General features: G+C 44.1%; 1 protein-coding gene across 1 annotated transcript; it reads left to right on the top strand.

The window, feature by feature from the left end:
• Nucleotides 1–431: 431 nt before the first annotated feature.
• On the top strand, nucleotides 432–13,529 carry LOC118407306 (zinc finger C3H1 domain-containing protein-like). Its single transcript, XM_035807768.1, has 16 exons — nucleotides 432–510; nucleotides 931–1,084; nucleotides 1,941–2,220; nucleotides 3,752–3,857; nucleotides 4,280–4,425; nucleotides 4,959–5,742; nucleotides 6,555–6,670; nucleotides 6,836–6,967; nucleotides 7,836–7,957; nucleotides 8,709–8,924; nucleotides 9,844–9,956; nucleotides 10,503–10,638; nucleotides 11,586–11,748; nucleotides 12,314–12,500; nucleotides 13,103–13,278; nucleotides 13,457–13,529. Exons 1-16 carry the CDS (start codon nucleotides 451–453, stop codon nucleotides 13,527–13,529), a joined length of 2,964 nt encoding a protein of 987 aa, XP_035663661.1. The 5' UTR covers nucleotides 432–450.
• Nucleotides 13,530–13,881: the final 352 nt, after the last annotated feature.

Raw genomic sequence — 13,881 nt, 5'->3', positions numbered from 1 at the left:
CTCATGCTATTTTGCAGATTACGCAGACTGTGTGTCGAAATTTTCCTCATTCTGAAAGGAGAATCTGTGTTAAGTTGTTTGTTTTTTTCCAGATCCCTGTGCACGGCCCTGTCGTATTCAACCTTGGGGAGGATTCAGACGAGAGTGAGGATGAGGGGGCGATGCCTGCCGGATCCTCCTGGCTGGACGACATGTTAAAGGCTGCCAGGAGGGACGCTGATGTAAGTGGTTCACCTTTATCTGGGGGGTAACCTTTATCTGGGGGGTAACCTTAATCCGTTAGACAGAGTGAGGATGAGGGGGCGATGCCTGCCGGGTCCTCTTGGCTGGATGACATGCTGAAGGCTGCCAGGAGGGATGCTGATGTAAGTAGTTTACCTTTATCTGGGGGGTAACCTTTATCTGGGGGGTAACCTTAATCCGTTAGACAAGAGTGAGGATGAGGGGGCGATGCCTGCCTGCTCCTCCTGGCTGGACGACATGCTGAAGGCTGCCAGGAGAGACGCTGATGTAAGTAGTTTACCTTTATCTGGGGTTAACCTTTATTTGGGGGGTAACCTTAATCCGTTAGACGAGAGTGAGGATGAGGGGGCGATGCCTGCTGGCTCCTCCTGGCTGGACAACATGCTGAAGGCCGCCAGGAGGGACGCTGATGTAAGTGGTGCAGGTGGAACATACACCTTCCAGTGTCTAAGACGTATCTCGAAAATTCAAGTAATTGAATGCTGTGAGCAGCGACACCTGTCCTGCAGTTACAATGTGAACCAGTCAGAATTACCCTGAAGAAGGTGGTAGACGGTCACCGAAACATTGTTGAGAATAAAGTAATGGTTGTGTAAAAAGAGTCTCTTTATTCAAGTAATTAAAAGTGTTGAAGGAGATAAGATGTAGCCATGTCTGAATTTTGTTAAATTTTCTTCAACATTCCAGGCTGCCAAAGCGAAGCCCAGCCCCCCTCCGCCACAAAAAGCCCCAGTTGTCCCGAAGACTCCGGAGGCCCTGGTGAAACTTGACCTTGAGAAACAGCAGGAGTATCGCAGACTGAAGGAGGAGATCGCAAGAAGGGAGAGGAGTCGACTGGAAGGTGGAGAAGTTGTTGCTATTGTTGGACTGTGTTTAGATTTTGCAACTCAGTGCAGTGTGCTACTTACTTACGGAGCGGACTACTGCACCAAGGGTCAAAATCAATGTTGTAACACCAGATCTTAACTCAACATAAGAGTTGAGTATTATAGAATTCATTTGAGATTTAGATTACGGCCTTCGACCTGCTGCAACCTGAAATGTTTATAGGGCAAACCGGCATTTTCTGAGGTTTCCCAGAGTGAAACAAGACTATAAAAAGTGTTTTGAACTCTACTATTAGTGGATTGTGTTATCATTTTTTGAGTTGAAAATCTCTACTTCTGGTGCATTGCTTTTAATAGATTCATTGAAACTGTTAGTACCACTTAAGGCTCTAGAAACCTGTTTTTGAGAGACAGAGAGAAAGGAAAAGTGATACAGAGAAAATGTCTTGAATAAATAAATTGAGGAAAACCCTGTAAGTTTGACAGCTTTTTGCATGACTTTTTTTTCCACAATGGTAGAAAGCTAGAAGCCAGACTGATGTGCATAGCAGAAGAAAAGCAGATCCAGAGGAAAGAACTCTGCAACAGACCTGAGTCAGCTTACACTTTCACTTTATTTATTTAACCAGGATGTGCCCTGTGTGGCAAAGACTGGCATTCTTGTATAGGACTGTTTAGTAGGGCTGATATGAATTGTAGGGTCCTTCCCGGTGTGAGTGGATCAAAGAAATCTGTCCAGATATGCTGCTTGTACTGTTCAGTACAAACCCAGTGTGTTATGCCATAATGTGCTTTAACTAATGTGCTTTAGGTATGCAATACAAACAAACAAACAAACTGGCCACATGTTGTATGTTCTCCTCCCTTCAGGCTCCCAACCCTCCAGTGCTGCTGCCTCCCCTTCAGTGTCTGATGTCGAGACTAGAGAAGACGAACAACCCCTTAAAGACATCACAACACCGGAGGAACAGACTCCTCAAGACAAAACACAACTTAAAGACGTTGGTCCTCCCAAGACTGATGAGTCAGAGTCTGGAGAAGTTAAGACGGAAGAGGAGAAAGGAGAAGACTTCTCGAAGGAGGAAGAGTTAAGGCAACGCCTTCTAGAGAAAAGTGTAACAGACTGGGAGGGGAGAGTGGAAAAACACAGGTATACAAACACAACATTTACTTAAGATTTTCTCAATAATATTGATATAAAAGAAGACCTGGTACCAACAGGGTAATCATTTTTTGCTAGGATCGATGTTGATCAATTCAATCAAACTGATTGGATGCAGATTTTTAAGATCAAGTCTTATAGGCCACACCAATTTGATTTGTTGGTTCTCGACCCATTTAGTCCCAAGAAAAGTAATATAGGTTTTGCTATTGCAGACTTTAAAAAAACCCATTCCAGGGGCACATACTGCTGATAAACCAATCAGAGCACTTATTTGCGACCGACCGCGCCAATGTTTTTCTGAAAAAATCTGAGAACCAAGAATTTAAATTGGTGTGGCCATATCTACATTTGTTAAAATCCCTTCAACCAGCTATGAACCAACCATGAAAATTTGATGATTTTCCAAAAAGTGTAAATCTTTACCTTGATGATCCCCATCTACTGTTGCTTTGATAATCTACCAGACATTTGGATAACTTTTTTTAACGTGTCTTCTAATAAAAAAAAAACTTTTTTGGGGGGAAATTAAGAGTAAGTCAAATAAAAGAATTTTTCTGCTGGTTGAATTAATGAGACATTCTGGCTGAACTCTGACCCTTACCCCTAATGTTTTTCTCCCCAGTGACTCAGTGAGGAAAGACCAGTGCCTTCTGGCTGAACTCTGAACCTTACCCCTAGTGTTTTCTGGCTGAACTCTGACCCTTACCCCTAATGTTTTTCTCCCCAGTGACTCCGTGAGGAAAGACCAGTGCCTTCTGGCTGAACTCTGAACCTTACCCCTAGTGTTTTCTGGCTGAACTCTGACCCTTACCCCTAATGTTTTTCTCCCCAGTGACTCCGTGAGGAAAGACCAGTGCCTTCTGGCTGAACTCTGAACCTTACCCCTAGTGTTTTCTGGCTGAACTCTGACCCTTAACCCTCATGTTTTCCTCCCCAGTGACTCCGGGAGAAAAGACCAGTGACTTCTGGCTGAACTCTGAACTCTGACCCTTACCCCTAATGTTTTCTCCCCAGTGACTCAGTGAGGAAAGACCAGTGCCTTCTGGCTGAACTCTGAACCTTACCCCTAGTGTTTTCTGGCTGAACTCTGACCCTTACCCCTAATGTTTTTCTCCCCAGTGACTCCGTGAGGAAAGACCAGTGCCTTCTGGCTGAACTCTGAACTCTGACCCTTACCCCTAATGTTTTCTCCCCAGTGACTCAGTGAGGAAAGACCAGTGCCTTCTGGCTGAACTCTGAACCTTACCCCTAGTGTTTTCTGGCTGAACTCTGACCCTTACCCCTAATGTTTTTCTCCCCAGTGACTCAGTGAGGAAAGACCAGTGCCTTCTGGCTGAACTCTGAACCTTACCCCTAGTGTTTTCTGGCTGAACTCTAACCCTTACCCCTAATGTTTTCCTCCCCAGTGACTCCGTGAGGAAAGACCAGCGCCTTCTGGCTGAACTCTGAACCTTACCCCTACTTTAGTGTTTTCTGGCTGAACTCTGACCCTTACCCCTAATGTTTTCCTCCCCAGTGACTCCGTGAGGAAAGACCAGCGACTTCTGGCTGAACTCTCCCGACAGGTCACCATCAAGGAGGGCACTGTCAGGGCAGCACAGGTCAAAGTGCAGAAGCTAAAGGTCAGGAAAAACTTCAGAATGTAGAGTTACTAAGATAGTCATGAGAGACACTATTTTTTAGAAAGAAAAAAAATGCTTTATACTCGTCACTAAACAAGAAAATTGATCAGCCAACGAGTCTGTCGGCTCTAAATGACATTTTGAGCTAAGATATACCCAGTGTTCCTTGGATCATTTTTTTATTTTTAGATATTAAAAAAATATGTATGTAGGTCTCCAAGAACTCTTCAATGTGATGGTTGATTTTTGGTTGAAAAATTTGCTTGATTCTCTTGTAATTTTTAAATTTGGCACCTGCTGATTGATGATTGATAGATAGAGCTGAAGCTTGTTGACTGATGATTGTTTAAACATTATGAAGAAACATCACAACATTATGTATATATACAAACCATCTAATGTTAGACTTGTTTCTTTATTAGGAGCAACTTCAGGCTGCTGAGAAGATTTTGTCTGGCAGCCAGGCCCTCGTGAAGCGTCTGCAGGACCAGACTAGCACAGTACAGCAGAGGCTAGACCGGAAACAGGCCACACAGAAACAGCTACTACAGGCCCTCAACAAGGCTCGGTAAGGTTTTTTTTTAGTGCTTATAACTTTGCCTTGTTTAAAGCCTGGTAAAACTTGTGATAGAAAAAGTGCACAGGCTATCACAGTACAGCAGAGGTTAGACTGGAAATAGGCCACTCAGAGGCAACTAGTGCAGGGCCTCAACAAGGCTAGGTAAGGTTTTTCTAGTGCTAGTAGTGTTACCTTTGTTTAAGCCTGCTTGCTCAAGTACCAGACTCCAGAACTACAGAAGAAAAGTAAAAGTAAAAATTAGACTGAAACAAGCCACTCAGATATAGATAGCAGAGGGCCACAACCATGCTACCTCCAGACATCATGTGCCAACTGGTGGTCATTGTACATGTAGATGACATCTGCGAATGCTTTGATTTTATTTTCTTTCTTTTCAAAAGTAATACTGAAAAGAAGAAAAAATAGACTTCAAAGAGACCTATACTTGACATAAAGGTGTGATTCACCCTTCATAGATGTTGAGTTCAAAAGTTTGATGTTGTTTTCTTCCCTTTAACTTCAAACAACTTTATTTCATACAGAATTGCAGCAGGGAAATCCCCGTCTTCCGTAACCCTATCAGAAATCTCCGTCACCCTGAAACGGAAACAACCTCTTCCGACCGAAGAAAAATTAAACAAAAAATCCAAGATTGAGAGAACTGCTCAGCTGAGGATGAGCCCACAGTCTATAGTCTTAGAAAAGGAGAGACTCCAGAGACTTGAGCGAGAGTATGCCGAGAAGATAAGACAACTTAAAGAAGCTATGGAGAGCAAGGCACCTCGAGTAGATAAGGAATCTGCCAAGGTGGAAGTTGAGAAGGAGAATCTTCAACCCACAAACGTCTTACAACCTGTAGTAGACTATACGCAAGACAAGATCAGTCTTTCTTACACCAGTAGTGCGAAAGCGAGTAGTAGTAGTCTTGAGGTAGATAAAGAACAAGGAACAGAAGACAACAAAAGTAAGAGAAGGAAGTCACTTTTGGAACTGAATCCGAGCACGAAGCCGCAGTTACTTTCTCCCGATAGAAGAAGAAGAAGTAGCGAACGTCTTAGACCTAGGACTCAAGAAAGCGAAAGTTCTCAAGATGCTAAAAGTGAAAGTTCTCAAGACACTAAAAGTGAAAGTTCTCAAGACACTAAAAGGGAAAGTGCTGCTACACCTGAGGAAAAGACTTTAAATGTGAGATTACCTGCAGGCCAGGGAATGGAGACATTAAGACGTCTCCAGACAGAGAAGGAAAAGAAGTTGCCCTCCATGTGCAGTCTTGCTAATGTGCAGTTTCTTAAGGAGTACAGTGTCTTAGAAACACCAGTCTGCAAGGTTTGTATCATTCTACATTTTACTTCGTTTGTCTAAGGTAGATCCAGGGCTGTCTTCAGGTTTAAATTCTTTGTTCTACTCATTGTTTGGAACCCGTCTTGTGAATTTTCATTGTCATTTTGCCTGACAAAAATAGGTTTAACACATGCCATGAAATTAAGATTTTTGGATGGATGGGGTGAATTTTTCTGTCCGTCCCAACAAGGAACTTTCCTTCCCATTACAGAGGGACAGGTCCTGGAGACCAGGCTTTTAGCCAGGCATGCGTCAACGTGTCATCTGGACGTACTTTTCTTAGAATAACAAGAAATTTGATGCCCCTGGACGCCCTTACACTGGGGAGAAAATCATCTGACAAGCATGAAATTCTGATTGACCAGGGATGCTACCAGATCATCTGTGGTCACAGTCTTCTACTGTGACATCTGTAACAGTATTTCTGCCTCTTAGGATACCTTAGAATGCACTGTTTTAACTTAAAATCATCAAAAACTCTGCACCATGGAAGGTGGATGCCCCCCAGACCCCCCTACAGTAGTCACTTGCCGGGACTCACCAATAAGTTTGGACTCCCTATTATAAAATCCTAGCTAAAAGCCTGCTGGAGACAGCCTTGGACAATCAAATTTCTCATAAGTCTGTATACCGAAAAAGCACAGTTAACACTGCTAACATTAATTAAGTCATCTTTCTTGGCCAAGAAATTAAGAGTATATGGATGGATGGATGATTCTGAAAACATGAAATTTATTTGCTTATATTATTTGACATTAGATTTAACTTCATAACGTTTGTTGTTGTCCTTTCCACAGGGCTTAAACTTGAGGTTTGACCCTGTGACCTCTGGCCCCACTGACCTGTCAGACGACCTTTTGCCCCTTCCCCTCCGACCTTACAGCAGCCACCTGCTCAACTTCAGGTCATACAGGTCAGTGTTGACTTGTTTTTCATTTCTTTTGAGTTTTAAATAATGGCTTGGAAAACAAGTGTACAATGTACATCCCAATTTGGAACCAAAGTAACACTCCTGGCTTAACATTTTAGTTTCTTGAATGTTTGGTTATTAATCAATGAAATGCTCTTTTCCATCCAGGTTCAACCCCTACTACAGAACCAAGTCCAAGCTGCCCTTGACCTCTGCGACCTTCAGTCACAAGGTCAACCCGCAGCAGGTGATCTGTAGGTTCCACCTGACGGGCACCTGTAACGATGGGGACTGCAGATGGTGAGGATCATCTTTATTTTGGGTTCTAATATACAGGGCTCGAAATACCACCTGCATGTGCAGGTTAGTGCAGGTAAAATTGGAGCTGTGCAGGTATTTCTGTTGTCTACCTGCACCTAACCCTATTTTGGCTGTTCAGCACGCACAGCCTGTGTCACAATTCAAGGGAACGTCAGCCAAATTTGAAGATTTGCCAAATTTCAAAATCACCCGTGTGTCGACTGTATTTTCCCAGATTGGACCAGGCTCGGTGTATCATTCCGGAAATATTATGTTATTGTCTTCTCTGCCTTTTGGCTGACATCTGACATCACCCTAAGCTCTAGTAATTGCCAGGATGTAGGCCGTTTGTTGGCGGAAAATACCCATTTGGACATGATGGCGGAGCTCAGTTCTCGATTGGTGACAGGGCTTAATCAGTTTATTGTATACCCTCTTTGTTTATATCTTTTTATATCTTTACCCTCTATGTCTCCCAAAATGTCAGGAATTTCATCCTCCACTGCATACATAAAAGAAATCAAACCCAATAGTATTCATTTTAGATTAGAAGTATCACTCGTTTACATGTATGACCCCTATTTCACTTAATGTCCACTTTGTTATTGTATCATTATCATCATTGTACTTTCATACATGTATTTTTTGCAATTAGCCTTCGGGCATGAGTTTGCAATAAAGATTATCATTATATGAAAATTACAATGATTCTGCCCTGTCTCCTCCCTCAGGCAACACCTAGCCAATGCGATGCTAACAGGAAATGAAGTTTATCAGGACCTACTGTCCTACCATCTACCACTAGTTGGAGTCACTGATCATGATGGAACAGACCCTGCTAACATTATGTTGTACCCTCCCTCCCCAGGCAACACCTAGCGGACGCCATGTTTACAGGAGAGGAAGTTTATCAGGACCTGCTGTCCTACCATCTACCACTGGTGGGAGTCACTGACACTACAGACCCTGCCAAGTGCCAGCAGGCCATAGGTATGTTCTGCACCAGTTTGTTTGTATTGCATCACGGTTGTAGCCAGCACCTGTCCTTCAGTCCTTTGAAGGAATTTTGCAGCTGGGGACTGAAAAAAGTTTTCCCCATTCCGTCCCCTATGACAGACAAAAATTGATGTGTAAAGGTATAAAAAAACTGAAACCCATGTGTTCTTCTTCACCAAAACAGATGCCATTGAACAGCTTAGTCTACAAGCAAAATTTGCACCTCAAAATGCAGGAAATAGTGTTTCAAAGGGTGTTGATTTTAAAATTTTCTGGGACCCAGACCCCCTAGAAATGACGTGCAACGTCACGCCATGCCTTCGGTGCTCGATAGGATTCCCATTCAAAATCAAGGGGACTGAAAATGATTTCAGGCTGGCTACAACCCTGTATTGCACACCCTGTAAACTGCCTCATGACATAACACACCAGGTTTGTACTGAACAGTACAAGCTGCATATCCAGACAGATTTTTTCGACCCATTCACACCTGGAAGGTGCCCTAACTCTTTTCGATAAGTGAGCTGTGGCACTCAAACACATGGTCAGGCCCTAACTGCAGCTGCATGCAAGTACTCATTTCCACATGAGTGGAGGAGAAAAGTCATGTTAAGTGCCTTTCCCAAGGGCACAACATTGGTGAAACATCAACAGCTTCAAACCTAGAACCTGTAGACCATCAACAAGGAGATGTCTGAAAAGGAGATCATAACCTATGTTCTTTCTGTATCCCCCTACACTACAGTGTCATACGTAGAGAAGATCTGTAGACCAAACAAAGAGAAGATGTCCGAGAATGACCAGTGCCTGCTGCTTGTGAGTCAGGTGAACGAACACGCCAGACACGTGCCTCCCCACACCACCTTCCTGCAGCCTCGCGTCTGGAGACCTACGCAGGACCACAAGAAGGAACTGAGGGAAGAGGAGAATGGAGAGGAAGATATCAGAAAGTTTGGAAAAGGTAGTTACAAATCCTTTATTGGCATTGCAGTGTATTTGTGCATGCATGTGTGTGAGAGAGACTCAGTGTATATGTGAGTCACAGCTTGTGCGTCTTGAGACCTACTCAGGCACACAGGTGGGAACTTAGGGAAGAGGAGAATGGAGAGGAGGACGACAGAAAGTTTGGAAAAGGTAGTTGTAAAACCTTTATTGTAGTGTGTGTGTGTGAAAACAGAGTGTGTGTATGTGTGAGCCAGGTTAACGAACACGCCCGACACGTGCCTCCCCACACCACCTTCCTGTACCCTCGGGTCTGGAGACCTGCACAGGCACACAGGCACACAGGCAGGGACTGAGGGAAGAGGTGAATGGAGAGGGGGACGACAGAAAGTTTGGAAAAGGTAGTTGTAAAACCTTTATTGCAGTGTATGTGTGCATGCATGTGTATGTGTGTGTGAGTCACAGCTTGTGCATCTCAAGACCTGCACAGGGACACAGGTGGGAACTTAGGGAAGAGGAGAATGGAGAGGAGGAGGACAGAAAGTTTGGAAAAGGTAGTTACAAAACCTTTATTGCAGTGTATGTGTGCATGCATGTGTGTGTGAGTCACAGCTTGTGCATCTCAAGACCTGCACAGACCTGCACAGGCCCACAGGTGGGTTTTTGGGAAAGAGAGGAATGGAGAGGGGGGAGGACAGAAAGTTTGGAAAAAGGTAGTTACGAAACCTTTTATTGCAGTGTGTGTGTGCGTGCATGTGTGTGTGAGTCACAGCTTGTGCGTCTGGAGACCAGCACAGCCACACAGGTGGGAACTTAGGGAAGAGGAGAATGGAGAGGAGGATGACAGAAAGTTTGGAAAAGGTAGTTGTAAAACCTTTATTGTAGTGTTTGTGTGTATGCATGTGTATGTGTGTGAAAAATGTATATGTGGGTCACAGCTTGTGCACTCTGGAGACCTGCACAGGCACACATGCAGGGACTGAGGGAAGAGGAGATTGGAGAGGGGGAGGACAGAAAGTTTGGAAAAGGTAGTTACGAAACCTTTTTGCAGGTTTGTTGTATGTTTTAGGACTGGTACTTAGTTTTAGAATGAAAGAATACGCCAGACACGTCCCTCTCCACACAACCTTCTTGCACCCCCGGGTCTGGAGACCTGCACAGCCACAGAGGGGACTGAGGGAGGAGGGGAATGGGGAGGAGGAGGACAGAAAGTTTGGAAAAGGTAGTTGTAAAACCTTTATTGTAGTGTGTGTGTGCATGCATGTGTATGTGTGTGTGTGTGTGAGTCACAGCTTGTGCGTCTGGAGACCTGCACAGGCACACAGGTGGGAACTTAGGGAAGAGGGGAATGGGGAGGAGGACAACAGAAAGTTTGGAAAAGGTAGTTGTAAAACCTTTATTGCAGTGTATGTGCATGCATGTGTGTGTGAGTCACAGCTTGTGCATCTCAAGACCTGCACAGGCACACAGGTGGGGACTGAGGGAAGAGGAGATTGGAGAGGAGGAGGACAGAAAGGTTGGAAAAGGTAGTAGTAAAACCTTAAAGTTTATTGTAGTGTGTGTGTGTGAAAACAGAGTGTGTGTATGTGTGAGTCAGGTGAATGAACACGCCCGACACGTGCCTCCCCACACCACCTTCCTACACCCCCGGGTCTGGAGACCTGCACAGCCACACAGGCAGGGACTGAGGGAAGAGGAGATTGGAGAGGGGGACGACAGAAAGTTTGGAAAAGGTAGGTGCAAAGTATGTTTTAGGAATGGTACCTAGATTTAGAAAGAATGAACACGCCCGACACGTGCCTCCCCACACCACCTTCCTGCACCCCCGGGTCTGGAGACCTGCTCAGGCACACAGGCAGGGACTGAGGGAAGAAGAGAATGGGTAGGAGGATGACAGGAAGTTTGGAAAAGGTAGTTACGAAACCTTTATTGCAGTGTTTGTGTGTATGCATGTATGTGTGTGTGTGAAAAATAGAGAGTGTGTGTGAGAGAGAATGTATATGTGAGTCGCAGCTTGTTAGTCTGGAGGCCAGCTCAGGCACACAGGCAGAAACTGAGGGAAGAGGGGAGTGGGGAGGACAGAAAGTTTGGAAAAGGTATTGCAAATAGTTACAGCAGGTTTGAAGTATCTAAAGCTGTGTGGATGTTTTGGGACTGGTACTTACATTTGTAAATGTAACTAGAGAGAGAGAAAGACAGAGGATGGCAGAAAGTTTTGGAAAACCTTTTTTGCAGGTTTGTTGTATATTTTAGGACTGGTACTTACTTTTAGAAAGAAAGAAAACTACAGGAGCTAAGGAAGCTTGTGATGAACAGGATGAACGGGAGAGATTGGAAGACTTATTCAAGTTATTGCAGCTGCAGAGTGTCCAGACGACAGTTTTAGGACTGAAGGGGGGTGAAGTCTGCCATCTCTGATATATCCTTGTTTTGCACGTACAATGAAAACGGGTCATAAGCAATGTTGTTTGGATGCTTTTTTTTCTAATTGATAGCCATTATTCGAATTAGTATTACTGTGGAATGCTTATTTGCATAAATTTGCATGAAACGTTGATGAGTGTCTACTAGTACTACATCCAGGTAGTAAAGTACGTGTGTAGTTAGTCAAGCAACTGGAAAGAATTTAAAGCTCTGTTCCAAAGTTTCCTTACATTTTTTCATCTTATCTCCTCGACAGACATCTTAAAAAAAGCCTCCCCACCTTCTGAAGACCAGGAGTTCCGGTACTTTGCCTCGGAAGGCGAGACATTCGAGAGTCTTGAGGCAGCTGCCCTGAAGGAGCCTCAGAACTCAGACCTGTGGGTCGGGCTGGCACACAAGTATCTGAAGACTGGCACAGGGTGAGTTGTCTAGACTCATCACCCATATAAGTTTTTATTTAAATTGTGCATCTCACACCTCGCAGATTGATATATTAAGGACAGTTCTAAGTGTGTGAAATTCAGCTGCTGTTTTGCAACAGAAAGATGACAAAGGGAACCTGTCATATTTCTAGGTTCTATCTGCAATGCCTAGTATGTCAGACAACAGACTTAAAGTGAAAACATTGAACACATTCTAAATGTCAAAACACTATAATGAGAGATAAATGTAATTATGACTAGTTTTAAGGCCCCATTTTTTTTCATCTGTAACATTCAAGCCATGTCAAATTATTTCATAGCCTCTCGGACATTTGAATATGAAATTTAGCAAGAGGCCACATGAAAATAGAAGGTGGGGCAGGGAGCAAATCTTACATGGCTCACTGTGTGCTATGGTACAGACTTTCCTGCCAGACTTACAATGGTTTCATGTTGATGTTTCAGAATCATTCTTTTAATTATCAATTTGAGATCCAATAAAGTTGGTGTAGTCCAGTGTTACATCAGTTTTATCTAATAACGAAGTAGTATGATTTTTCAGAGATGAGAACTCCCGGCTTGACCAGGCCCTGAACGTGCTCTCCCGAGGTTTGGAGGCAAACGAGTGCAGCGAGGCCCTCTGGCTGCAGTACCTGGAACTGTACTCTCGGCGGTCGGGCAGGGACGAGACACTGGAGATGTGCCAACAGGCCGTGGAGTTCGCTCCCTCCTACAGGATCTGGTGGAAGGTACTTTGTTGTTGTTTTTTGTGTGTAATGATGTACCTAGATGTAAAGAAGGGTTGCAACTTGATAAGATACATTTTTTGCACCACTCAACACTGGGTTCTTGTCTGCACCGTTGAGCATGATTTGTATATGTTTCAACTTACATAGGGTGGTTTTCTGTTGTTTTGAAGTAAAGGTGAAGATTGTTGCCTTTATTTCAGAAAATTTGACTGTTAAAATGCAGGAATTAGAGTTTGTGAGTGGTGAGGCACTTTGTCCTGTATTATGTAGAAGTACAAATGTAGAAGTGAAGATCATAATTTTAATCATTTTCAAGGGGAAGCTTTGAAACTTTATTACAATCAACTTTGCAGCCCCCGTAGAGGCTGAATTGCATTGATTTTACACAACATATCATAACACAAGATAGCACTTCAGTTCCACATTGCGACGTAGGTTGTATTGAGGAAGATGCCCCCCGGTCCCCTACCACAATACTCAAGCCTGCGCCACTTACCACCTATGCTGTAAGATTTGAGAAAAACCCTAAGGCTTGTGAGAATACTGCACTTTGTAATTTTAGATATTGATACCTATTCCCCTCCCTTTGTCCTGTTCCACAGTACCTGTCACTACAAGACACAGTGGAGGCAAAAGAGAACGTGTGCTGCCAGATCCTGGAGTTCCTGAGGAGTCCAGAGTACTCCGGAGAAGCAGAGAGCTGCTCTCACTCACTCCTGGAGATACTTCTGTACAGGAGTCAGCTGTGTGTGGTCAGCGGGCGACGGAGCAAGGCACTGCAGATCCTACAGGTAACTGTCTCATTCACTCACTCTCTCACTCACTCACTCTCTCACTCACTCACTCTCTCACTCACTCACTCACTCACTCATTCATTCACTCTCACCCACTCAGTCTCTCACTCACTCAGTCTCTCACTCACACTCACTCACTCACTCACACACTCACTCCTGGAGACCCTCCTGTACAGGACTCAGCTATGTGTGGTCAGTGGGCGATGGAGCAGGGCACTGCAGATCCTACAGGTAACTCTCTCACTCAATCATTCACTCTATCTCACTCATTCACTCACTCATTCACTCCTTCATTCATTCACTCACTCACTCACTCACTCCTGGAGACACTCATGTACAGGAGTCAGCTGTGTGTGGTCAGTGGGCAACGGAGCAGGGCACTACAGATCCTACAGGTACATGTGTAACTGTCCAGAGATTTTGTTGGACAAATTTTTATTTGTCAGGCCACACAGACTTGAAATGATGAAGCACAAAGAACTTGCTAACAGGTAGGATTAGAAGAGGAAAAAAAAATAAGCATATTTTGAGGCTTTGTGGTTGTAGGTATAGTTCGTGGATGTGTCTTCTAGTCCAGGTCACACAAT

This window comes from Branchiostoma floridae, unplaced genomic scaffold (genome assembly GCF_000003815.2).
Source record: "Branchiostoma floridae strain S238N-H82 unplaced genomic scaffold, Bfl_VNyyK Sc7u5tJ_1285, whole genome shotgun sequence".
NCBI classification, from domain to species: Eukaryota; Metazoa; Chordata; class Leptocardii; order Amphioxiformes; family Branchiostomatidae; genus Branchiostoma; species Branchiostoma floridae.
This window is presented reverse-complemented; position numbering and strand designations above follow the sequence as displayed.

Coding starts and splice junctions, on each gene's coding strand:
- LOC118407306 (XM_035807768.1), top strand. CDS start 451: ATGCCTGCCTGCTCCTCCTGGCTGGACGACATGCTGAAGGCTGCCAGG. Junction 2,221..3,751: donor GGGAGAGTGGAAAAACACAG/GTATACAAACAC, acceptor TTTCCTCCCCAG/TGACTCCGTGAGGAAAGACC. Junction 6,968..7,835: donor AACGATGGGGACTGCAGATG/GTGAGGATCATC, acceptor CTCCCTCCCCAG/GCAACACCTAGCGGACGCCA.